Source organism: Salmo salar, chromosome ssa16 (assembly GCF_905237065.1).
Source record: "Salmo salar chromosome ssa16, Ssal_v3.1, whole genome shotgun sequence".
NCBI lineage: Eukaryota > Metazoa > Chordata > Actinopteri > Salmoniformes > Salmonidae > Salmo > Salmo salar.
Genome location: NC_059457.1, coordinates 6952835 through 6979854, shown reverse-complemented (window position 1 = coordinate 6979854; position 27020 = coordinate 6952835). Strand labels below are relative to the sequence as shown.

General features: G+C 43.1%; 1 protein-coding gene across 1 annotated transcript in view; it reads left to right on the top strand.

Moving 5' to 3' along the window:
- Positions 1-27020, top strand: part of LOC106573107 (copine-8) — a 94275-nt gene that overhangs the window by 19292 nt on the left and 47963 nt on the right. Inside the window, exons 2-4 of the mRNA XM_014147816.2 lie at positions 15569-15609; positions 21480-21526; positions 21642-21745. Coding sequence (XP_014003291.1) covers positions 15569-15609; positions 21480-21526; positions 21642-21745 — 192 coding nt within the window. The remainder of the gene's footprint in view (positions 1-15568; positions 15610-21479; positions 21527-21641; positions 21746-27020) is intronic.

Here is a 27020-nt window from a genome sequence, read left to right as displayed (position 1 = left end):
AAATTCACCCAACTTATTGTGGGAAGCTTGTGGAAGGCTACCCGAAACGTTTGACCCAAGTTAAACAATTTAACAATCCATCTTTGTGGCAACAGTTTGGGGAAGGCCCTTTCCTGTTTCAGCGTGACAATGCCCCCATGCACAAAGTGAGGTCCATACAGAAATGGTTTGCCGAGATCGGTGTGGACGAACTTGACTGGCCTGAACAGAGCCCTGACCCATCGAACACCTTTGGGATGAAATAGAACGCCGACTGCGAGCCAGGCCTAATCGCCCAACATCAGTGCCCGACCTTACTAATGCTCTTGTGGCTGAATGGAAGCAAGTCTCTCAGCATTGTTCCAACATTTAATGGAAATCCTTCCCATAAGAGTGGAGGCTGTTATAGCAGCAAAGGGGGGACAAACTCCATATTAATGCCCATAATTTTGGAATGAGATGTTTGACAAGCAGGTGTCCACATACTTTTGGTCATGTAGTGTATTTAACTCTATCCCATACCTTGACCCTTACCTTAACCATTTGTAATGAGTTCCTGAATCAGACACGGCACCAAAACAAATCAGTTGGACAGGCATTTGATTTCCATAGGGCTAACACATTTTTTCATGGCCTCCTACGCCCTGTATGCACAAGCTTGCACATTCATACATTTTTAATAGATGTGAAGACCATAGGCAGCTTGTGAGTTTCAAGTTTGGGGAAGCTTACAATTTATCCTACCATTTCTACCGGTCTGCATGCCAGTTATGATAATTTTTATATGCGTATTTTCATGGAACAGTTTCATTTCAATTATAACATTGTCACGTTGTTAATAATAAAAACTATGGCGAGAGTAATAGCCTATGCCATATGGACACATTGATACACTGTGATCCACAGGCGGCTAAAGAAATGAGCGCATAAAACTCAGAGATGCAGCAGTAGGCCTATAACTTCCATCGTCAACAACAGAGTAGAAAATATCCGGATAAATTCTGTTTTTTTTCAATCACGTTCATCTCTTTATTCCGCCTGTCTGCCTCCCTTTCTATCTGTATCAAATCATTGTTTCAAATGGTCACTTGGTCAGCCGGAAGAAGCTGTTGCTAGCCGATTTGCAACATTGTATCAACTAGTCTATTCCAGGATCTCAGAGATTCCTGCGACAGTGAGCTCGTGACAGGTTCCACTGGATATATAGGATCATCAGATCATGATATTTTGCTCTTTCACACACCTTGGTGATTGAGGCTTGGAAAGATTTTTCAAATAATGAGGAACTATAATTCACAATAGATGTTAAAAAACAGACTTCGTTGACTTGTGAGGCGAAAAAAAAATGTGTGGTGTACATGGGGATTTAAGACAATCAGAATTAAGACATTTCCAAATTGACACTTTCTTGCATATGCACGCATTCTGGAGAGAGACGCACCATATCTTCGCCACACCCCCTCCACTTCTTCTTGATGCAACATTTAAAATTATACTTAAACGTTATTGTAGTATTGTCACGACTGATTTGGACTGGCGTAGAGGCGGAATCAGATGCAGGAGACAGAGGTGCTGGAGGTAAGTGTCTTTTAATAAACTGACACACACAAATGCCGAAAAACACAGGGCGCTACACAAAGTTTGCCTGGGAGAAACACTTTCCCATAAAACACAAAAATTTATATTCCACGGCACAAAAGGCAAGGAGCGCAGTCCGGTAAATCCTTAGACAAAACTGTCGGAAAACACAACGTGGACAATAAACAATCCCCCACAAAATCCCAACTGAAAACACACATTAAATAAGCCCCCACTAATGACATACACAAAACAGGTGCGGAACAGACAGACAAAACTAAAAGACACAGAAACAACGATCGGTGGCAGCTAATAGGCCGGCGACGACGACCGCCGAGCGCCGCCCGACCGAGCGAGCGCCGCCCACTTTCGTTGGATCCTGTGACAAGTATCTGTGATCTATATCTGTTTATATTAGTTACTATGCTGTTACTAAGTAGTAATGTATTACTGCAGTGTTACGTTACTACACCTAATAGGAAATGCACATGCGCACTATTGGGCCGGGCTGTAGAGTACGAGAGGTTTTGACTAAACGACACAACTGTACTCCTGTCTCCTGCCTGGTCATTTTCTCCACAACACAAATATTACAGTTATCTTCTCACATATTTTAGACACTTTTCAGTGACAGCTGCAACTAGGTTAGATACACCTTTTGCCAATCACAATACTTGTGATTTTTCACTGTCTTTTTACTGTTGTTTTTATTTCTTTCCTTACCTATTGTTCACCTAATACCTTTTTTGCACTATTGGTTAGAGCCTGTAAGTAAGCATTTCACTGTTGTATTCGGCGCACGTGACAAATACTCTTTGATTTGATTTGAAACAATCCACAGCAAAAATGTTTTATTAAGAATGATCCTCTGTGGCTAAGTCATGCTCCCTGGTGAAGTATTTTTAATGACATCAATTTACTTTAGGGCAATCCAGCATCCTAACAGTGCACTGCACCCACCAACTTTCCTTTCCAATTCGCAAGAGGTTGAAACCAGAGATCTGTATGTAATGACGAGATGCTCATGTCTCCGCCCTAACAATGGGAGTCTTTGTCCCAAAGGCGGAAAGGCAGGCGACAAGCTTAGGTGTGCATATTATTCCCATAGAAAGGCATTGAGCTTATACTGGACAGATTTTGGCGAAAGTGAGCCCTCTCGCTTTGCCTCTTCCTCTCTGCTGAAACTATATAATGTGAGAAAGCATCCGAGCAAGCGAAACAGTTCCCCTCTATATGTAGCCCGTGTATCTGATGCTGTCTGGACAGAAATAGTATGACATGCCATACTATTTCTGTCCAGACTGCATCAGATACACGGCCTACATATACTGAGACAGAGGGGAGCTGTTTCACTCGCTCGGATGCTTTAACTGAGATTGATGTGTCTTTCTGTTGGCATGCATCTCAATCAAATAAATGATCAATATTTCAATATTTTATTTGAACGGGCAAGGAGGTATGGTAGGGCGGGCCAGGCCCCGTAAGACCCGCCCATATCGCCGGCCCTGGCCTAAACTTAATGTTTTAACCCTATCGTAAATCTTAACACTTATCTTAGCCATTCGGAATGAGTGCCTAAACTTAACCCTTAACTTGGAAATTTGAGAAATGGTACAATACAGAGCAGCAGTTTCTAAATTTGACATTTGGAGAAACATGGAGAAACTTCTAATTCTACAGTGAGAGCTTGTTGGTCTAGATATAGTGCCTTCAGAAAGTATTTATAACCCTTATTTATACCCCAAAACTTATTCCACATTTTGTTGTTACAGCCTGAATTCAAAATGGATTAAATATATACTTTTTCTCACTGATCGACACACAATACCCAATAATGACAAAGTGAAACCATGTTTTTAGAAATTTTTTGCAAATTTTTTGAGAATGAAATACAGAAATATCTCATTTACATAAGTATTTATGTTAATACATGTTAGATTCACCTTTAGCGATTACAGCTGTGACTTTCTGCGTAAGTCTCTAAGAGATGTGCACACCTGTCACGTCCTGACCAGTAAAAGGGCTGTTTGTTATTGTAGTTTGGTAAGGGCGTGGTAGGGGGTGTTTGTTTAGGGTGTCTCGGGGTTGTTTGGGTTATGTTCTATGTTAGTGTAGTTCTATGTTATTTCTAGTTGGTCTATTTCTATGTGGTGTTTATTGGGTTGACCTTCAATTGGAGGCAGCTGCTTCTCGTTGCCTCTGATTGAAGGTCCTATTTATAGGGGTGTTTGTTCTATGGGGGTTTGTGGGTAGTTATTTCCTGGTTTAGTGTTTGTTGCACCTGACGGGACTGTTTGGAGTCGTTTGTTTTTGTATACGTGTTTATTTTGTTTTTCCTTCTTCAAATAAAAAAGATGAGTATACATTTTCCCGCTGCGTTTTGGTCCACTCCTTACGACAATCGTGACAACACCTGGATTTTGGACATTATTTTAAATTCTTCAAGGTCTGTCAAATTGGCTGTTGATCATAGATTTTCAAGGGGGTGTGTGTCTATTTGTCAATAACAGCTGGTGTGCGATGTCTAACATTAAAGAAGTCTCGAGGTATTGCTCACCTGAGGTAGAGTACCTTATGGTAAGCTTTAGACCACACTATCTACTAAGAGTTTTCATCTATATTATTCGTAGCCGTCTATTTACCACCACAGACTGATGCTGGCACTAAGACCCCACTCAACAAGGTGTGTAAGGCAAGAAAATGCTCATCCAGAAGCGGCACTCCTAGTGGCCGGGGACTTTAATGTAGCCAAACTTAAATCTGTTTTACCTCATTTCTACCAGCATGTCACATGTGCAACCAGAGGATAAAAAAACTCTTGACCACCTTTACTCCACACACAGAGATGCATACAAAGCTCTCCCCTGCCCTGCATTTGGCAAATCTGACCATAATTCTATCCTCCTGATTCCTGCTTACAAGCAAAAACTATAGCAGGAAGTTCTAGTGACTCGCTCAATACAGAAGTGCTCAGATGACATGGATGCTACGCTACACGACTGTTTTGCTAGCACAAACTGGAATATGTTCCCGGGATTCATCCAATGGCATTGAGGAGAATACCACAGTCATCGGCTTCATCAATAAGTGCATCGACGACGTCGTCTCCACAGTAACCGTACGTACATATCCCAAACAGAAGGCATGGATTACAGACAACATCCGCATCGAGCTAAAGGCTAGAGCTGCCGCTTTCAAGGAGCGGGACACTAAAACGGACGCTTATAAGAAATCCTGCTATGCCCTCAGATGAACATATCAAGCAAGTGAAGCATCAATAGAGGATAAAGATTGAATGCTACTTCACCGGCTCTGACGCTCGTCGGATGTTTTTATTAAACCTTTATTTAACTAGGCAAGTCAGTTAAGAACAAATTCTTATTTACAATGACTACCTACCAAAAGGCATAAGGCCTCCTGCGGGGACGGGGGCTGAGATTAAAAATAAAAAATAAAAACATTTTAAATAAAGGACAAAACACACATCACGACAAGAGACAACACTACATAAAGAGAGACCTAGACGACAACATAGCAAGGCAGCAACACATGACAACACAGCATGGTGGCAACACAACATAACAACAATGTGGTAGCAACACAACATGGTAGCAGCACAAAACATGGTACAAACATTATTGGGCACAGACAACAGCACAAAGGCAAGAAGGTAGAGACAACAATACATCACACAAAGCAGCCACAACTGTCAGTTAGAGTGTCCATGATTGAGTCTTTGAATTAAGAGATTGAGATAACTGTCCAGTTTGAGTGTTTGTTGCAGCTCGTTCCAGTCGCTAGCTGCAGCAAACTGAAAAGAGGAGCGACCCACGGATGTGTGTGCTTTGGGGACCTTTAACAGAATGTGACTGGCAGAACGGGTGTTGTATGTGGAGGATGAGGGCTGCAGTAGGTATCTCAGATAGTGGGAGTAAGGCCTAAGAGGGTTTTATAAATAAGCATCAACCAGTGGGTCTTGCGACGGGTATACAGAGATGACAAGTTTACAGAGGAGTATAGAGTGCAGTGATGTGTCCTATAAGGAGCGTTGGTGGCAAATCTGATGGCCGAATGGTAAAGAACATCTAGCCGCTTGAGAGCACCCTTACCTGCTGATCTATAAATTATGTCTCCATAATCTAGCATGGGTAGGATGGTCACCTGAATCAGGGTTAGTTTGGCAGCTGGGGTGAAAGAGGAGTGATTACGATAGAGGAAACCAAGTCTAGATGTAACTTTAGTCTGCAGCTTTGATATGCGCTGAGAGAAGGGCAGTATACTGTCTAGCCATACTCCCAAGTACTTGTATGAGGTGACTACCTCAAGCTCTAAACCCTCAGAGGTAGTAATCACACCTGTGGGGAGAGGGGCATTCTTCTTACCAAACCACATGACCTTTGTTTTGGAGGTTTTCAGAACAAGGTTAATTAAGGGCAGAGAAAGCTTGTTGGACACTACAGTGGTTCCTCCTTTAAAAGTTGTGTCATACAGCGGTACATCCTGCGTCCTGCTGCAGTATTCTGTGGCACGTCATTTCATTCTCAGCCATTTCTTCTGTTACTGCTAGTTTGACCACCAGAGGGCATCTTTGAGAAGCATTTGATAGTATTCCGTATTGGCATTACCAGAGAATTCAAAAAAATAATTGTAATAACATAGTATATGGGATTGATTTTAAGAAATTTGGCTTAATTAATTTGATTAATATTATGGTGTTTCCATTCAGAGAAAAATTGTCAGTTTGTAAATTCGGACCTTTTCGCTCTCGGAGCGCACACTGGACGTTCGGGCCGAGGAGTAGGGTTGATTTGGGCGTTCTGGCTTTACAACGGCAGTCAAGCACCCAAGCTAACATTGGCTAGCTATTTCCAGACACAAATGAGACCACTGTGACCATTTTACTCGCCCAAGCAGAGCTGGTAAGGCAGTTTTTGTGTTAACCAGAGTGTTGGTGACTGTAAATGTGCTGCTGGAAACAATTTAATTAGGCTTTTTTCCCGACGTTTACTTACACCGGCCATATTCAACGGGTGTTGAGCGCTCGTAAAGTAATTATTCTGCTCTCTGGTACACTCAGACGAGAGTTCTCTGAAATACGTGTAGATAGTAGTAGGCTGGACACATTACATTTTTAACAATGTTCTTTTCTGATAAAAAATAGTTCATTGCATCCGCCGTGGAGCCCAGTTTCATAATATGACCATATTTCCCAGCTGCTTGCCATCGTTTTGAAGTAATCGTGAAAAAACAGGCCTTATTTTTGTGCATTTTTCACCCTGCCAGCTCCTATTAGTTCTATTGAGCACCATGGCACCAATTCGCCTTCCGAACGTTCTATTCCCAGCTTATTGTTCAACGTCACAATGCCTGCTTCGCATTGTTGGCAATGAGACCTGCTCACATTGTTTTATAGTTAAAATGTAAACAACAAAATGTAAACAACCAAAAATACTATTGGAACTCTGCGGTCTTCCCATTGTTTCCTATGGGGGAAATATAGGCATGTCTGTCTATTTCGCCAAATATCTCGCAATGTGTGTATTTATATTTTTTCAAGTCGGGTGTAACCGGTGTGAAGTGGCTAGCTAGTTAGCGGGGTGCGCGCTAATAACGTTTCAATCGGTGATGTCACTCGCTCTGAGACCTTGAAGTAGTTCCACTTGCTCTGCAAGGGCCGCGGCTTTTGTGGAGTGATGGGTAACGATGCTTCGAGAGTGGCTGTTGTCTATGTGTGTAGAAGGTCCCTGGTTCGAGTCCAGGTAGGGGCGAGGAGAGGGACGGAAGCAAAACTGTTACATGGGCACCATTTTAATCAGGAGAATCTCCTCTTTGTAATTATGTAAGTCTGGGCAGCGAGCTCGTTTGTCATCGATCGCTAGACCAGAAATAGTATACGTTTTTATTTTTTTCCCTACTTTTTCATTACGCAGACATAGGCACAGTTGACACCATCGAGGTGCCGATGTTTACTTTCTACACAAGTTGTTTTTTCCAGTTTCGTCCGACGAACAGATTGTAGTGGTAAAATAAAAAATGATACATTTTTAATGGGACTCTAAGCATCACTCCAGTCAAAACAGGCTCTGCGAACGTTCGATTCCATTAATTTGCTATGGGCTCGCGCTAGTGTTCCAGTTTACCCAACGTATTTAGAATTCAAGACACACTTAGCCAGCATGGCTACCACAGCATTCTGCAGCGATACGCCATCCCATCTGGTTTTCGCTCATTTGTAGGCTGTGTAAGGGCTATTTGACCAAGGAGGAGAGTGATGGAGTGCTGCATCAGATGACCTGGCCTCCACAATCACCAGACCTCAACCCAGTTGAGATGGTTTGGGATGAGTTGGACTGCAGAGTGAATGAAAAGCAGCCAACAAGTGCTCAGCATATGTGGGAACTCCTTCAAGACTGTTGGAAAAGCATTCGAGGTGAAGCTGGGTGAGAGAATGCCAAGAGTGTGCAAAGCTGTCATCAAGGCAAAGGGTGGCTACTTTGAAGAATCTCAAATATAAAATATATTTTGATTTGTTTAACACTTTTTGGGTAACTACATGATTCCATATGTGTTATTTCATAGGTTTGATGTCTTCACTATTATTCTACAATGTAGAAAATAGTAAAAACAAAGCAAAACCCTTGAATGAGTAGGTGTGTCCAAACTTTTGACTGGTACTGGATACATCAATCTATACACACTACCCCATAATGACAAAACAAAAACAGGCTTCTATAAATGTTTGCAAAAAAACCCCTGGAAATATCACATTTACATAAGTATTCAGACCCTTTTACTCAGTACTTTTGTTGAAGCACCTGTTGGCAGCGATTACAGCCTTCTTGGGTATGACGCTACAAGCTTGGCACACCTACAATGCATCCGGAATGTATTCAGACCTCTTGACTTTTTCCACATTTTGTTACTTTACAGCCTTATTCTAAAATGTATTAAATTAAACATTTTCCTCATCAATCTGCGCACAATACCCCATAATGACAAAGCAAAAACAGCTTTTTAGACATTTTTGCAAATTCATTAAAAATAAAGAACAAAGATGTTATTTACATAGGTATTCAGACCCTTTGCTATGAGACTCGAACTTGAGCTCATGTTTCCATTGATCATCCTTGAGATGTTTCTACAACTTGATTGGAGTCCACCTGTGGTAAATTCAATTGATTGGACATGATTTGGAAATGCACACACCTGTCTATATAAGGTCCCACAGTTGACAATGCATGTCAGAACAAAAACCATGCCATGAGGTCTAAGGAATTGTCCATAGAGCTCCGAGACAGGATTGTGTCAATGCACAGATCTGGGGAAGGGTACCAACACATTTCTGCAGCATTGAAGGTCCCCAAGAACACAGTGGCCTCCATCATTCTTAAATGGAATACGTTTGGAACTACCAAGACTCTTCCTAGAGCTGGCCACCCGAACAAACTGGCCTTCGTCAGGGCTCTAGAGCTCTAGAGTTCTTCTGTGGAGATGGGAGAAACTTCCAGAAGGACAACCAGCTCTGCAGCACTCCACCTATCAGGCTTTATGGTAGAGAGGCCAGACGGAAGGCACTCCTCAGTTAAAAGCATATGACAGCCCGCGTGGAGTTTGCCAAAAGGCACCTCAAGGGCTCTCAGACCATGAGAAACAAGATGCTCTGGTCTGTTGAACCAAGATTGGTCTGAATGCCAAACTCATGTCTGGAGGAAACCTGGCTCCATCCCTACTGTGAAGCATGGTGGTGGCAGCATAATGCTGTGGGGATATTTTTAAGCCTCATGGACTGCGAGACTAGTCAGGATCAAGGGAAAGATGAATGGAGAAAAGTACAGAGAGATCTTGATGGAAATCTGCTGCAGAGTGCTCAGGACCTCAGACTGGGGTGAAGGTTTACCTTCCAACAGGAAAATGACCCTAAGTACGCAGCCTAGACAACGCAGGAGTGGCTTCAGGACGAATCTCTGAATGTCCTTGAGTGGCCCAGCCAAAGCCCGGACGTGAATCCGATCGGACATCTCTGGAGAGACCTGAAAATACCTGTGCAGCAACGCTCCCCATCGAACCTGACAGAGCTTGAGAGGATCTGCAGAGAAGAATGGGAGAATCTCCACAAATACAGGTGTGCCAAGCTTGTAGCGTCATACCCAAGAAGACTCGAGGCTGTAATCACTCTTAAAGGTGCTTCAACAAAGTACTGAGTAAAAGATCTGAATACATATGTAAATGTGATATTTCCGTTTTTAATTTTGACCAAAAATCTAAACCTGGTTTTGCTTTATCATTATGGGGTATTTTGTGTGTGTGTAGATTGAAGTGGGAAAAAATGATTTAATCAATTTTAGAATAAGGCTGTAACGTAACAAAGTAGAATAAGGCAAGGGATCTGAATACTTTCCGAATGCACTGTAATTAATTTACCAGTTTCTTGAAGTTATTTATTCTCTCAAATCTACTGATAATTTCATCTCATTATATGCAGACAATATTTTCCAATATCTAGACAATGTATCTCAATCGCTCCCAAACGCATTGAAGATCATAGATACATTTTATAACTTCAGATGAAGCTGTATTTATCTAATCAATTCAGCCCGACTGCCTCTCAAGACCCTGTTGGAGGATTCCATCTCTATTTATGGAATCGCAATTGTTTCCCATTTTAAATATTTAGTTGTAGATACAGTATATTTCCTTCCATAGATAAAAGCATTGCCAGAAACTTTAACAGAATGCTCAAATCAATTCAATCCGACCTCAGTAGATGGACTAACGTCCCAGTTACTTTAACAGGCAGAATATCTATTTTCATATTGAATATATTGCCACGGCTGAATTTCTGTAGTTTAATGCTTCCTACAGTATGTCTCCCACTTCTGGCTATTGGGATCAAATCCAAACGTAGTCCTCCTGTGTCCTTTCCTCTATCTGTACCAAATTGTATATTTATTTTTGTTTATTTTCCTTTAACCACCCCCTCCACAAAAATTGGATTGGTCACGAAAAACAAACAAAAGTTAAGATACAGTATGTATTTTATGCTTAATTAATTCTAAGATATTGAATTTGGAGATCAGTGTTCCTTCAAAAAAATGACGTGCATGTGGTAAGAGATGTTTTAATTTTGAAAGTTTCCATTACGGGAGCCTAGATTGAGAAGCTGTTATCTGCCTGGTCTGAGCTGCGGGAGGGAGGCAGATGTATTATGTGTGACCTTTGGGCAGAAAGGGTATGAAAGGCTGTGATGTGTTGTGATGTGGCTGTATTGAGCTGGGACACCGACCTGCTGGTACTTGACTTTAGATCTTAGTGGAGGCAGGTTGATGTGTCATCCTGGGTAGGAATGAATAGAGTTACTGTTTCCTATTAATAGATGCATACTGTGAATTAAGCTCTGTACAGAATCAGGCTAAAGATTAGAAACAGCACTGTTCCACAGTGGTCATTTTGATAGTTGGTTTAGATCCAGAAAGGAAACCATCTGTTTTTGGAGTTTTTCAATGGCTCGGCAAAAATCAAGTTGCTTCAGGGTAGACTGCCAGCAAGAGTCTTGAGAATAGGCCTACTAATGTTTTTAATTGCTCAAAAGTGGTGTGGTTCACACTCTACCTGTGAGCATAGTTGGAATTATATATTTACTCTTGGGGGATGCTGGATGTCTCTTAGGGATGCCCAACGTCAATATCTTTGACAATTTTGAGAGCCCACATTGATATTTATATTCTTATGGAAAGGCCTGATTTGTCATGGGGGGTGCCCAGCCCCCCCAGCCCTGTTGTAATTACGAACCTGCCTGTGAGCTAATAGAGCTGTAGCAAATCATTAACAACACTGCAGGACATAATATAGAGACCACAGGAGGTTAAATGGTACAAGACCCAGAGCATAGAGGCTCCAGTGGCCTAAATAGTATAAGACCTGGACAGACGCAGATCAAGATTGTGTAGCCTTCAGGTCAGGTGGCCCCGGGCCGAGCCCCACATGGTGGGTTAAAGTGGTTTCCAGGGTATCGCCTTGAAGTATCCCAGGCCAAGCCCCACCGGGTGGTTTCCAGGGTAACAGTGAAGTGGCAGGACTGTAAGGTTGTATGAGTGGCACAGGGCCAGAGCCACAGCCCCAGGGGGGTCATGCTGAGTGACTACGTTAATTAGCTTTTCAGAAGAGCCGTTTGGTCTCATTAAGGCCACACCAGCTCCTCCGTGACATTAACTAGTTACTTGATAGAGAGGACGGCGGGCACCTCCGTCACTTTCACATATTGTTTGACAGTTATTTCTCTCTCTGTTTCTGTCTGTCTTTCTCGACTTGCTCCCCCATTACAAAATAGTTGTTTTCCCTTGAGCAGTGTCCTATCATTCTTGACAGGATTCTTGAGTCATTCAGAAGTTAGTTAGAATGTGGAACGTGTTTTTTTCTGTTCTCTATTAATAGCTTCATTTTCAAAAACACTGTTGCTGATACTTCAGAGATGTCTCTCTTTCGAAGGTCCATTGATTTACACTGCATCTGTTTTAGTCCCATGCCATTGACCTCATTGATCACAACAGAATGCTGTCTTCCCCAGAGACTTGGTCTAGTGTTGTCAGACAGTGTTTATTTCACTCATATCAATGACTCTTTTTAAAGTAGAGATTGACATTCTGCCTTATTAGCATTTTACCTTATCAGCATGTTTATTATAATACTTATCAGCATTTCCTATTTTGCTATCCTCCCCTATTTTACAAGTGTACTGTGTTATTTACAACGTTTGCCTTCACTTAACGCCTTATCACCCATGAAATTGCATGAACTATTTGTTTGCTTCACATGGTGTGCAGTGATTCTACAGATTGGCATGGAATATTGACTATAAGACTGTTTTTGTAAATCCCTATCACCTCCTCCCTCTCCTAACAAATTACCAAACACGCCCCCGAACTAAACATGAACGGAAATTGAGAATTACATTCAACGCATCGTTCGACCGGGAACCTACTGAAGTCTGACTTCTTGCTGCTGTGCTACAGTAGTTTTACCCTGTACACGTAGTGCTATTGTTACTTATAGTCCTAACTACTAGCCTCTCTGTAGGTTTCTATACATTTCTAACTGGGGGCTTAGTGGTTTTAAAGCGAACCATACAAACAAATAATTTTTACGCTATTGTCACCTTTTTTCTACATTTTGAATTGAACAAAGAACCTTTGACTGTGCTTCGGCCTGTCTCTGTAGTTGTTTGCCGTGGGTTCTTAGAACTCTGCTTTTGACATTTACATTATATTCACAGTACAGTACGGGTGTGTATGGTGTGAGAGGAAATGCAAGATTATGTTATAATACTTTTATTGAATTAAATGGTTGTTTTATTTGACAGAATAGAGTACTTTTATAGCTATTGCGTGTGTGTTCTACTGAGGATGGGCCTCTGGGAGAAAACACTGACAGATTTACGATGTCTTTGGGTGATAAAACCTTAAGAGCATTCCATAGCATGAGTTAATGTTTCTGTTCTCTATGGTACCAGGGAGAGATGGTTCCAGTTTGGAGTAGGAGGGCCAGACACTGGTCTATACAATGAAAACTGTTGACACAGCAGATACTGTCTGCTATGTATTATAGGTATCTTTCATACAGAACTTAACCTTGTGACCCATTCTATATGTCTGTTATCGTCATGTAGGTTGAAAGGGGTCTATCTTGGCTATAAAAGACCTTTGTACTTTTGTCTCGCCGCTCTCAACGGATCATTAGAAATGGTGATTCGTCGACAAGCCATTACTATTGCATAGCTCTCACTATTAAAGATTTTGTTTCAGTATAACTCTGACTTGTGTGATAAGTTTGTTTCTCCTCATTTTGATGGTAAAGAAATGAACCACCACAATGGCTAGTGTATGAAGAATCCTCCCCTCTGGCAATTGTCCATATCGCATAGGCCTAACGCCATTACATGTGATTTTGTCTTTGCGGGATGAATAATAGAAAGCTTAGGGTTGTTCTGTCTGATGTTACTCATTCTTTTATACTTCAAAATGGAGAGACAAAACATTGAATGGAGGTGAGGAGAGAGACTTTAGGAGAAAGATTTTAAAGAATGAAAGATTAGTGAGAATTTAGACGTTTTGTCAGTGCAGCAGTTTGGCAATGTTGAATGGAAGTTCTTATTCATTGTTCGGTGATTCTCATTATTGTTAATGTGCTGTGTGTCCTTTACCTGCATAGGCAGCAGAAGCAGCTTCTCTTGAGTCTGTGGGTTTTCCTCTCTGCCTCTGTCTGATTCTCTAAAGGTCTAATGATCAGACATTGGCGTTTCATCAATAGCCTTTGCTAGTGACAGGTCGTGGTATCATAATCCTTTTGAATAATGAGTCGGCTTCTTTGGGAGACCGATTAATATCACCAACAACCTTGGCCCCTCTGTCAAAGAGTGCTGTTATACTGTACTCTTGGGCTTGCTTTCCCTTTTTGTTTTCCTCTCAACCTCCAATGTCAAGAATATTTAATGCACTCCTTTTTGGGATACTGTCTCATCTCCAGTGCCATCTCAGGTGAAAGTTGGTCCCCCTCAACTCACACAATTAGAACAGAAGTCAGACTTGGGGATAGAACAAGGGAGATGTTAGGTGACTACTAGTACTGCATGATGTAAGTGGTGGAATTTCAAATAAAATGTTGATGTTGTGTTGGGACTGTGCTCGTAAATGTTTGATGAACGGTGAGGAGGCACTCTGTTCGACCCACCTGAAATTCCTGGACTGTGGGTGGTGGGGAAAAATGTATTTTTAAAGATTTCCCCTGAATGACCAGTCAGTGAGAGAAAGGCAGCTGGAGTAGTTACACACACACACACACACGCATGCATGCACGTGCACACACTCTTTCTGTCTTTCTCTCGTTCTATCTCACACACACACGATCCTCCTGCTCCTTGCACCTGACCCCTTTCCACCTATGGGCTCTGGGGAGAGAACACATTTTGGGTATTTTTCAAATGAATCATAACACGTTTGGTATTTGATATCACGGCTACCCACACGCTCTCCCAGACCGAGCTGTCTCCAGTCGTCGCTTATTATCACTTATTTTGGGTTTCAGCCAACTAAGGGGCTAATTGTGCTCTGAAAGAGGCCAGCCAGCCAGGCATAGTGTGATACCATCTGGGTCACGCTGGGATCAGCACAACATGGGTGGCTTATCTAGATACATCACTAACGATCAATCGCCTAAAGACACTCCCTGCAATCCACTCGACTGCCTTGTCACACAATCAACGTCGTGCTGTGTACACCTAGCTAGCATGATGGTGGTAACCAACGCTCTCCCTCTCCCAACAAAACAGAGCCTGAAAGTTTGATGCAGTTTAATATAGGATTTGGCAGGAATTCAAGCTGCGAGCGGTTTTGGGTTGTCTTTGTTGGACCTGGACTCACCACCTGGTGCAAACCAGTGTGGCATGTAGTGCAGTTAGAAACCAAACAGAGTAACAGACCGATCCTGTTGCTGCTGATGTATCACAAATACACACACACACACACACATGGAGACTGCTAACGAGGCATGCCGGGACTCCCCTCCCACTGACTCTGATGTGATGTGCCGGGGCGTTTCGTCTCGGCCGTTCCTCTCCGAGTCTCTGATGCAAAGTGATGGTGTGCATATCTAATTGCGTCCCCCATGCTTTTGAACTCCGGGGTACCTCACTGGCTCGGTGCACCTGGAAGGAAATGGGACTTGTCTCTTCCATGGCTGTTCTTACAGCAGGACAAGACAGTGGTGCCATACGTTTGATGACTTATTGAGTCTTGACTTGACAAAGGGCGTGTCAAAATTGAAATAAAATGCATTTTGATTATTTGTTTGAGAAATGAATGGAGAAATGTCTATAGGCTGTACTAGATACTTTATTTTATGCTTTATTTTTCACTCCGCTATAAAATGTAGTTAGGCTACATATTCATGACTACATCACTACCTAATAACATATTGAACATCAAATAATGGCTTGTTTCTTTGCATTCTTGTTTTACAGAAATCTCCTGGACAGAGACACATTCTCCAAATCAGACCCAAGTAAGATGGTTTCCTACACACACCCTCTCGCTCTCTTCCTCGCTCTCTCTCTCTCCCTGGATCTCTCCCTCTCTCTCTGGCTCTCTCTCTCTGGCTCGCTCTCTCTCTCTCTCTGGCTCTCTCTCTCTCTGGCTCGGTCTCTCTCTCTCTCTGGCTCTCTCTCTCTCTGGCTCTCTCTGGCTCTCTCTCTCTCTGGCTCTCTCTCTCTCTGGCTCTCCCTCCCTCTCTGGCTCTCCTGCTCTCTCTTGTGCTTCCCCCTGTGAATCAGCAGGCATTTGCATATGTCAGAGGTTGTAATCTCAGCTCCACTTGACTGAGCAGAAACAGATTGTCGTCATATACACCAGCCATAGGTTGCAGGATTCCCTTATTCCCTGCCGATTACAGAAATTCTCCAAATCCCATCAAGATTTCTGAAAAATCATGGCATTTTGGTACTTTCGGGATTTTTGCAACCCTAACAGCCATATCCGTCATGGAGATAAGGATCCGTCTGTGTAGTGTGTACATATTAGTACATCTTTAAATTGAGAACGTTTGGGCCACTGTAGGAGATGTGGTCAGACTCAGCACTAGGAGGGAGGAAGGCCATCTGATCCCAGGGGCATGCTGGCTGGGTTCTGTAGTATGTTTATCCAAGGAGGCACTTGTGCTGTCTCTGCAGTGCTGACGGTACTGGCCTCAGTCACACAGCATTAGACCTCCTCAGCACTGTACTGCAGGCCAGGGGGCCAAAGACACAAACACACACACACACACACACACACACACACACACACACACACACACACACACACACACACACACACACACAATACTGGCCACAGGGAGCCTTACACACATTAGGGTAGGCTAGCCTATAAGACTTGACAACACAACTTGTGTGTTTTTGTGTGTGTGTGTGTGTGTGTGTATTTTCACGTGATGGTGCATGTTCCAACCTAATGCATGGAGACCATATGCAGTCCCAGCTTTCGTTAGCAGCTGACAGGGTTTCTGTGCAGTCAGACAGCTGAGCTCAACCTCACACAACAGCATAACATGACATTACGTTACACCACGTACACAACAGCCAGCTCTCTTCAACAATGTTGGCCTAACCCACTGAAACATGCGAGCCCTGACACTGAGGTGGGCCAAGAGCCATGACCTCTGCTATAGCAAGCATGTGATGCTACTACATTATCTCCAGAGCTCTGTTCACTAGCATACATACAGAGCTAGTGAGGGAAGGTAGAAGCAAAGAAATATACTGAGCAAAAATATAAATGCAACAATTTCAACGATTTTACTGCGCTACAGTTCATATAAGGAAATCAGTCAATTGAAATAAATGAATTAGGCCCTAATCTATGGATTTCACATGACTGGGCAGGGGTGCAGCCATGGGTGGGCCCGTGAGGTCATAGGCCCACCCACTTGGGAGCCAGGCCCACCCACTGGGGAGCTAGGCCCAGCCAATCAGAATGAGTTTGCCCCCACAAAAGGGCTTTATTACAGACAGAAATACTCCTCAGTTCAGCTGTACAGGTGGCGGGTCTCAGACGATCCTACAGGTGAAGAAGCCAAATGTGCAGGTCCTGAGCTGGTGTGGTTACGCGTGGTCGGCGGTTGTGAGGCCAGTTAGACGTACTGGCAAATTCTCTGAAACAACGTTGGATGTGGCTTATGGTGGGGAAATGAACTTTCAATTCTCTAGCAACAGCCCTGTGGACATTCCTGCAGTCATCATGCCAAGTGCATGCTCCCTCAACTTGACACATCTGTGGCATTGTGACAACTGTACATTTTAGTGGCCTTTTAATGTCCCCAGCACGAGGTGCACCTGTGTAATGATCATGCTGTTTAATCAGCTTCTTGATATGCCACACCTGTCAGGTGGATGGATTATCTTGGCAAAGGAGAAATGCTCACTAACAGGGATGTAAACAAATTTGTGCACAGAATTTGAGAGAATGTTGCGTTTATATTTTTGTTCAGTATAGAATCACTCATCTTAATTCTATGGACAGAGGCTATTGAAGCTTTTTCAGAGGTGGAATGGGGTGGAATGGGGGCTCTGACCCCTCTGATTCTGATTAACTGGGTTGTTAAAAATGTTACACTGCTCCCAGTGGAATGAATTGGCTCAGTTTGTGTGTGTGTATGTGTTTGATTTTAAACTAGATATGTTCTAGTTATTTTGTTCCATATATTTGGGTGGTATCAAGTCAAATCTCATTTTATTTGTCACATACACATGTTTATCAGATGTTATTGCGGGTGTAACGAAGTGCTTGTGTTTCTAGCTCCAACAGTTCAGTAATATCTAACAATTCACAGCAATACACACAACCTAAAAGTAAAAGAATGGAATTAGGGAATGTATAAATATTAGGATGAGCAATGTCGGAGTGGCATAGACTAAAATATAGTAGAATAGAATACAGTATATACATATGAGATGAATAAAGCAAAAATATGTAAACATTATTAAAGTGGCTAGTGATTTCAAGTCTATGTATATGGGGCAGCAGCCTCTAAGGTGCAGGGTTACGTAACCGGGTAGAAGCCGCCTAGTGATGGCTATTTAACAGTCTGATGGCCTTGAGATAAAAGCTGTTTTTCAGTCTCTCGGTCCCAGCTTTGATGCACCTGTAATGACCTCGCCTTCTGGATGATAGTGGGGTGAACAGGCATTGTCTCGGGCATTTGTTGTTCTTGATGATATTTTTGGCCTTCCTGTGACATCCGGTGCTGTAGGTGTGCTGGAGGGCAGGTAGTTTGCCCCCGGTGAAGTGTCGGGCGGACCCACCACCCTCTGGAGAGCCCTGCGGTTGCGGGCGGTGCAGTTACCATACCAGTCAATGATACAGCCCGACAGGATGCTCTCAGTTGTGCATCTGTAAAAGTTTGTGAGGGTTTTAGGTGCCAAGACAAATTTCTTCAGCGTCATGAGGTTGAAGAGGCGCTGCTGCACCTTCTTCACCACACTGTCTGTGTGGGTGGACCATTTTAAATCGTCAGTGATGTGTACGCCGAGGAACTTGAAGCTTTCCACCTTCTCCACTGCTGTCCCGTCGATGTGGATAGGATCGTGCTCCCTCTGATTTTTCCTGAAGTCCACGATCAGCTCCTTTATTTTGCAGACATTGAGTGAGAGGTTATTTTCCTGGCACCACACTCCCAGGGCCCTCACCTCTCTGTAGGCTGTCTTGACATTGTTGGTAATCAAGCGTACTACTGTTGTGTCTGCAAACTTGATGATTGAGTTGGAGGTGTGCGTGGCCACGCTGTCATAGGTGAACCGGGAGTACAGTAGTGGGCTGAGCACGCACCCTTTTGGGGCCCCTGTGTTGAGGATCAGCAAAGTGGAGGTGTTGTTTCCCCTTCACCACCTGGGGGCGGCCCGCCAAGAAGTCCAGGACCCAGTTGCACAGGGCGGGGTACAGACCCAGGGCCCCGAGCTTAATGATGAGCTTGGAGGGTACTATGGTGTTGAATGCACATGCATACAAACACACACACTATAACATACGCACTATACATACAGATGGATTTAGTACTGTAGATATGTGGTAGTGGTGGAGTAGGGGCCTGAGGGCACACAGTGTGTTGTGAATGTATTGTAATGTTTTTTAAATTGTATAAACTGCCTTAATTTTGCTTGACCCCAGGAAGTGCTGCTTTGGCAGCAGCTAATGGGGATCCATATTAAATACAAATGCTGAGCTATAGTCAATTAACAGCATTCTTACATAGGTATTCCTCTTGTCCAGATGGGATAGGGCAGTGTGCAATGCGATGGCAATTGCATCGTCTGTTGATCTATTGGGGAGGCAAGCAAATTTAAGTGGGTCTAGGGTGTTAGGTAAGGTAGAGGTGATATGATCTTTAACTAGCCTCTCAAAGCACTTCGTGATGACAGAAGTGAGTGCTACGGGGCGATAGTCATTTAGTTCAGTTACCTTTGCTTTCTTGGGTACAGGAACAATGGTGGACATCTTGAAGCATTTGGGGACAGCAGACTGGAATAGGGAGAGATTGAATATATCCTAAAGCGTTTGGTAGGTCCAACAGTCAATTTAATCACTCTACTAAAGGTGCAGTCAGTCACAGTAACAAAAAAGAAGGCTGTTAAGGGTGGATCTCCCTTTCCTGGGGACCCAAAGGGGTGCACAGTTGTGACCCGTTTAAGGAAACTAGGCGTATGTCGTATTTTTATTTGTATCAAAATGTGTTTTTTGGCAGAAAGGCCTTCTGGAACATGTGAACGTTCATGTGCCTTAATAACAAACTTGTATGCCATCTGTAAATACGAATACATTTTGTTAAATTACGAGCCTTGTTGGTTAAGCAACAGAAAAAGTCAGCAACCTTCCCACTAGCCATGATTGGCTGAGATAATGAGTGGGCTGGACATGCCGAGAGGAGTTCGGATTGGTCTGCCATATAGAGACTTCTGTCTATTTGAGCTGGTCAGTCTGTGTTGGTAATCCTGTCGAACGCGACTTTAAAAAATATTTTATAGTGTAGTGGAGGTGCATACGTGTTGCTCTCCACTTTCTGGAGGAACGAGTTTTTAAATCAGTGGAATTAGAGTATGACAGCTAAGGAGATGGAGAAAACACCTGTCTCCGGATTACATCTTCAAACTAAGGGAAACCGTGGCATAGCATCCGTGATAGGGAGACGCATCCATCATGCATGATGATGTATATGGGTAAGATAGTCTAGCTAGCTACATTTTCAGATATTACACGTTTCTAATTTTGACAAAGTGGTTTCATTTCAAGCTAAAGTGTACTGTTAACTAGCTAGCTAACATTAGCTGGCTGGCTCCCTAGCTAATGTTACGTGTATGACGTTTTTATTTGTATCCCAGAGCCATTTGCTTTGCTAGTTAGAGCCTAATGTTAGCTAGCTAACATTGAACCATGTTGGTTAGCTCCGAGCAGATTCATGCATGTTAGTAACGACATGATTTGGCACTATGTTCATTGTTGTTTACCTAGCTAACGTTAGTTGGCTGGCTCGTTAGCTAACGTTACATGACGTGTGTCATCTTATATGTTGTTTACCTAACATGTCTTAAGCTAAAGTGTACAACACCCATTGAATATGGCCGGTGTCAGTAAAAGTTGGCAAAAAAGTGTAATGAGGTTGTTGCCAGCAGAGCTGGTTAAGCTGTTTTCATCTTATGCAGAGGTAAATAAATCATCGGCCAGAGTGTTAAGTGAACGCTCCGCGAGCGAAACGATATGGGTGCGGCTAAAGCTTAAGAGGGTGTGAACTATGCTTAATGGGTGTAGACAAAGAAGAGCTCTTCACTAGATACCAAAACATTCAGAGGCTATTCTCTCAAAGTGAGTTTACATGTTTATCAACTTTAAAAGCAGAATTACTTTCCCATTGTTTCTAAAAAATGCAGTGTACGATATACCATTTTGTAGCTCTGTGTCTCTGGTTTTATCCAATGTAAAAAACAACATTTCAAATTTTGCTACATAAGACCAAATCCGGGAGGATAGTCATATTTTAGTTTTTGCCCTGAAACTAAAACTAATTAATTCTAATGAAAAGCTTGATTATAAGTGTGTTACTTTGTTAGTGCGAGAGCAAAAACTAAAATGTGCACCCCTTTGGGTCCCCAGGACTAGGATTGGGAAACACTGCCTTAGCATTCTAGCACTTTCAAATGTGCCTTTGTTATTTTCTCTGAGAAATATCTTCCTCGTTGCCTGAAAGGCAGAGTTACACTGACATTTAATCAGGGATTATGTCTTAGCCTAGGAGAGAACATTTGTATCTTCTGGGTTTTCTCATGCCTTGTTTCCTCTGGATTTTAACTGTTGTTTTACTTTTCTTTCTGTTTTCTTTCCTCTTGACAGTTTGTGTGCTGTATACACAAGGAATCGCCAACAGGGAATGGAGAGAGGTGAGTTGAGGTGAGGGGGGAGAAGGTCCAAGAATCCCTTGGAAGTCAGAGTATTGCCTAATTCATTTAAAATCAATACAAACCAGTGTCTTCCTCCCTCCCTCTTTCTTCATAGTTTAGTCGGACAGAGATGATAAACAACACCCTGAATCCAGACTTTGTCCGAAAATTCATCCTGGACTATTTCTTTGAAGAGAGACAGAATCTACGATTTGACCTGTGAGTTAAGACCGTTCTTAACGTGTGTGTGTGTGTGTGTGTGTGTGTGTGTGTGTGTGTGTGTGTGTGTGTGTGTGTGTGTGTGTGTGTGTGTGTGTGTGTGTGAGCATGTTTGGGTGAGAGAGAGTGGTGCTGATAAGTTCAAGTTGAGTTAAGAATAAAATATGTATCATGTGTGAGAAGGGAGATGTCAATGTTCACCTTTTAAATAAAAAAACAAATTACATTTTATTAGTCACATACGCCGAATAAAACAGGTGTAGACCTTACAGTGAAATGTTTACTTACAAACCCCTAACCAACAGTGCAGTTTCAAAAAATACAGTTAAGAATAAGAGATAAAAGTAACAAGTAATTAAAGAGGAGCAGTAAAAAATAACAATATATACAGGGGGGTGCCGGTACAGAGTTAATGTGCGGGGGCACCGGTTAGTTGAGGTAGTATGTACATGTAGGTGGAGTTAATTAAAGTGACTATCAAACAGGCAAAGCATCAACAGAGAGTGGCAACAGAGAGTGGCAGTGGTGTGGAGAGGGGAGGGGGGGCAATGTGAATAGTCTGGGTAGCCATTTGACTAGATGTTTAGGAGTCTTATGGCTTGGGGGTAGAAGCTGTTTAGAAGCCTCTTGAACCTAGACTTGGCGCGCCGGTACCGCTTGCCGTGTGGTAGCAGAGAGAACAGTCTATGACTAGGGTGGCTGGAGACAATTTTTAGGGCCTTCCTCTGACACCGCCTGGTATAGAGGTCCTGGATGGCAGGAAGCTTGGCCCCAGTGATGTACTGGGCCGTTCGCACTACCCTCTGTAGTGTCTTGCGGTCGGAGGCCGAGCAGTTGCCATACCAGGCAGTGATGCAACCAGTCAGGATGCTCTTGATGGTGCAGCTGTAGAACCTTTTGAGGATCTGAGGAGCCATGCCAAATCTTTTCAGTCTCCTGAGGGGGAATAGGTTTTGTCGTGCCCGCTTCACGACAGTCTTGGTGTGCTTGGACCATGTTAGTTTTTTGGTGATGTGGACACCAAGGAACTTGAAGCTCTCAACCTGCTCCACTGCAGCCCTGTCGATGAGAATAGGGGTGTGCTCGGTCCTCTTTTTCCTGTAGTTCACAATCATCTCCTTTGTCTTGATGACGTTGAGGGAGAGGTTGTTGTCCTGGCACCACACGGCCAGGTCTCTGACCTCCTCCCTATAGGCTGACTCGTTGTTGTCAAATTGTTGACAAATTGAATGATGGTATTGGAGTCGTGCCCGGCCGTGCAGTCATGAGGGAATAGGGAGTACAGGAGGGGGCTAAGCACGCACCCCTGAGGGGCCCCTGTGTTGAAGATTAGTGCGGAGGGTGTGTTGTTACCTACCCTTACCACCTGGGGGCGGCCCGTCAGGAAGTCCAGGATCCAGTTGTAGAGGGAGGTGTTTAGTCCCAGGGTCCTTAGCTTATTGATGAGCTTTGAGGGCACTATGGTGTTGAACGCTGAGCTGTAGTCAATGAATTGTCAGGAATTTCTTCGTCGGAGGACGATATAGCGAAATCGTCGTCTGAAAATGTGGACCAATACGCAGTAGAGTTGGTGTTCATTTTCTTAATTTATTAAAGAACGTTGAACACGAGAAAACAAGAAAACAATAAGCACGACGAATGACAGTTTTGCAGGCTATACATACGCAGTGCAAAAACAATCTCCCACAACAGACAAACACAAACACACCCTCATATATGGGACTCTCAATCAAAGGCAAAGAGACAACACCTGCCTTTAATTGAGAGTCCCAACCCCAATGAACCCAAACATAGAAACAGACACACTAGACTCAACAGAATTACATAAACATAGATCATAAACCAAAACCCGGAAATAATAAATCAAACGCCCTCCTAACTAACACACCACCCTGAACCACATAAAACAAATACCCTCTGCCACGTCCTGACCAAACTAAAATGACAATTAACCCTTATACTGGCCAGGACGTGACATGAATAGCATTCTCACATAGGTGTTCCTTTTGTCCAGGTGGGAAAGGGCAGTGTGGAGTGCAATAGAGACTGCATCATCTGTGGATCTGTTGGGGCGTATGCAAATTAGGGTGCGTCTAGGGTTTCTGGGATGATGGTGTTGATGTGAGCCATGACCAGCCTTTCAGAGCACGTCATGGCTGCAGACGTGAGTGCTACGGGTCGGTAATAATTTAGGCAGGTTACCTTAGTGCCTGCCTGTGCCCATGAACGCTAAGGTGGTCTGCTTGAAACATGTTGGTATTACAGATTCGGACAGGGAGAGGTTGAAAATGTCAGTGAAGACACTTGCTTGTTGGTCAGTGCATGCTCGCAGTGTACGTCCTGGTAATCCGTCTGGCCCTGCGGCCTTGTGAATGTTGACCTGTCTAAAGGTCTTACTCACATCGGCTGTGGAGAGCGTGATCACACAGTCTTCCGGTACAGCTGGTGCTTTCATGCATGTTTCAGTGTTATTTGCCTCGAAGCAAGCATAGAAGTAGTTTAGCTCATCTGGTAGGCCCATGTCACTGGGCAGCTCTCGGCTGTGCTTACCTTTGTAGTCTGTAATGGTTTGCAGGCCCTGCAACATCCGACGAGCATCAGAACCGGTGTAGTACGACTCGGTCTTAGTCCTGTATTGACACTTTGCCTGTTTGATGGTTCGTCGGAGGGCATAGCGGAATTTCTTATAAGCTTCCAGGTTAGAGTCCTACTCCTTGAAAGCGGCAGCTCTAGCCTTTAGCTCAGTGCGGATGCTGCCTGTAATCCATGGTTTCTGGTTGGGGTATGTACGTACGGTCACTGTTGGGACGACGTCATTGATGTACTTATTTATGAAGCCATTGACAGATGTGGTGTACTCCTCAATGCCCTTGGAGGAATCCCGGAACATATTGTCACGACTTCTACTGAAGTTGATGCCCCTCCTTGTTCGGGTGGTGTTCGGCGGTCGACGTCACCGGCCTTCTAGCCACCATTGATCAGTTTTTCATTTTCCATTGGTTTTGTCTGGTCTCTTTACACACCTGTTTCATATCCCAGTAATTATATGTTGTGTATTTAACCCTCTGATTCCCCTCATTTCTCTGTCGGTGACTGTTTGTTTGTTATGTACGTGTTGTTTCTATATCGGTGTGCGACGGGTTATTGTTTTACCCGGATTCTTTTCTACGTTGGTTTTGGAAATAAATATTCCATTTTTAAACCACTGTTTTCTCCTGCGCCTGACTTCCCTGCCACCTACATACACGGACTATGACACATATTCCAGTCTGTACTAGCAAAACAGTCCTGTAGCATAGCATCTGCTTCATCTGACCACTTTTTTTATTGATTTAGTCACTGGTGCTTCCTGCTTTAATTTTTGCTTGTAAGCAGGAATCAGGAGGATAGCATTTTGTTCAGATTTGTCAAATGGAGGGTGAGGGAGAGCTTTGTATGCATCTCTGTGTGTGGAGTATAGGTGGTCCAGAGTTATTTTCCCTCTGGTTGCACATTTAACATGTTGATAGAAATTAGGTAAAACTGATTTAAGTTTCCCTGCATTAAAGTCCCCGGCTACTAGGGGCGTCGCCTCTGGGTGAGCGTTTTCTTGTTTGCTTATGGCGGAATACAGCTCATTCAATACAGATGAAAGCTCTCTCGGGAGGTAATATGGTCTGCAGCTTTTCATGAGAAAGTCTACCTCAGGTGAGCAATAGCTCGAGACTTCCTTAGATATCGTGCACCAGCTGTTGTTTACAAAAATACATAGACCACCGCCCCTTGTCTTACCAGACACCAGCTGTATGTTGATATTGCCGTCGTTCAGCCACGACTCCGTGAAGCATAAAATGTTACAGTTTTTAACCTCTATGGGACCGGCGGGACGAATTCGTCCCACCTACGTAACATCCACTGCCAGCCTGTGGCGCGATTTTCAAAATCTTCAAAATCCTATTACTTCAATTTCTCAAACATATGACTATTTTACAGCCATTTAAAGATAAGACTCTCGTTAATCTAACCACACTGTCCGATTTCAAAAAGGCTTTACAACGAAAGCAAAACATTAGATTATGTCAGCAGAGTACCAAGCCAGAAATAATCAGACACCCATTTTTCAAGCCAGCATATAATGTCACCAAAACCCAGAAGACAGCTAAATGCAGCACTCACCTTTGATGATCTTCATCAGATGACAACCCTAGGACATTATGTTATACAATACATGCATGTTTTGTTCAATCAAGTTCATATTTATATCAAAAACCAGCTTTTTACATTAGCATGTGACGTTCAGAACTAGCATACCCCCGCAAACTTACGGGGAATTCGCTAACATTTTACTAAATTACTCACGATAAACGTTCACAAAAAGCATAACAATTATTTTACGAATTATAGATACAGACCTCCTCTATGCACTCGATATGTCCGATTTTAAAATAGCTTTTTGGTGAAAGCACATTTTGCAATATTCTAAGTACATAGCCCAGGCATCACGGGCTCGCTATTTAGACACCCGGCAAGTTTAGCACTCACCATAATCATATTTACTATTATAAAAATGTCATTACCTTTTGTTGTCTTCGTCAGAATGCACACCCAGGACGTCTACTTCAATAACAAATGTTGGTTTGGTCCAAAATAATCCATCGTTATATCCGAATAGCGGCGTTTTGTTCGATGCGTTCCAGACACTATCCGAAATAGTAAAGAAGTGTCGCGCTTGGCGCAATTCCTGACAATAAAATTCAAAGTATTCCATTGCCGTACGTCGAAGCATGTCAACCGCTGTTTAAAATCAATTTTACGTCATTTTTTTCTCGTAGAAAAGCGATAATATTCCGACAGGGAATCTCCTTTTCGGCAAACAGAGGAAAAAAATCCCAAAGGCGGGGCGGTCGGGGTCACGCGCATAAGCTAGTGTCTCTTGATGGGCCACTTGAGAAAGGCGATAATGTGTTTCAGCCTGGGGCTGGAATGACGACATTCTCTTTTTTCCCGGGCTATGAGAGCCTATGGAAGACGTGGGAAGTGTCACGTTAGAGCAGAGATCCTTAGTAAATGATAGAGATGGCAAAGAAGTTCCAGAAATGGTCAGACAGGCCACTTCCTGTAAAGGAATCTCTCAGGTTTTGACCTGCCATTTGAGTTCTGTTATACTCACAGACACCATTCAAACAGTTTTAGAAAATTTAGGGTGTTTTCTATCCATATGTAATAAGTATATGCATATTCTAGTTACTGAGTAGGAGTGGTAACCAGATTAAATCGGGTATGTTTTTTATCCAGC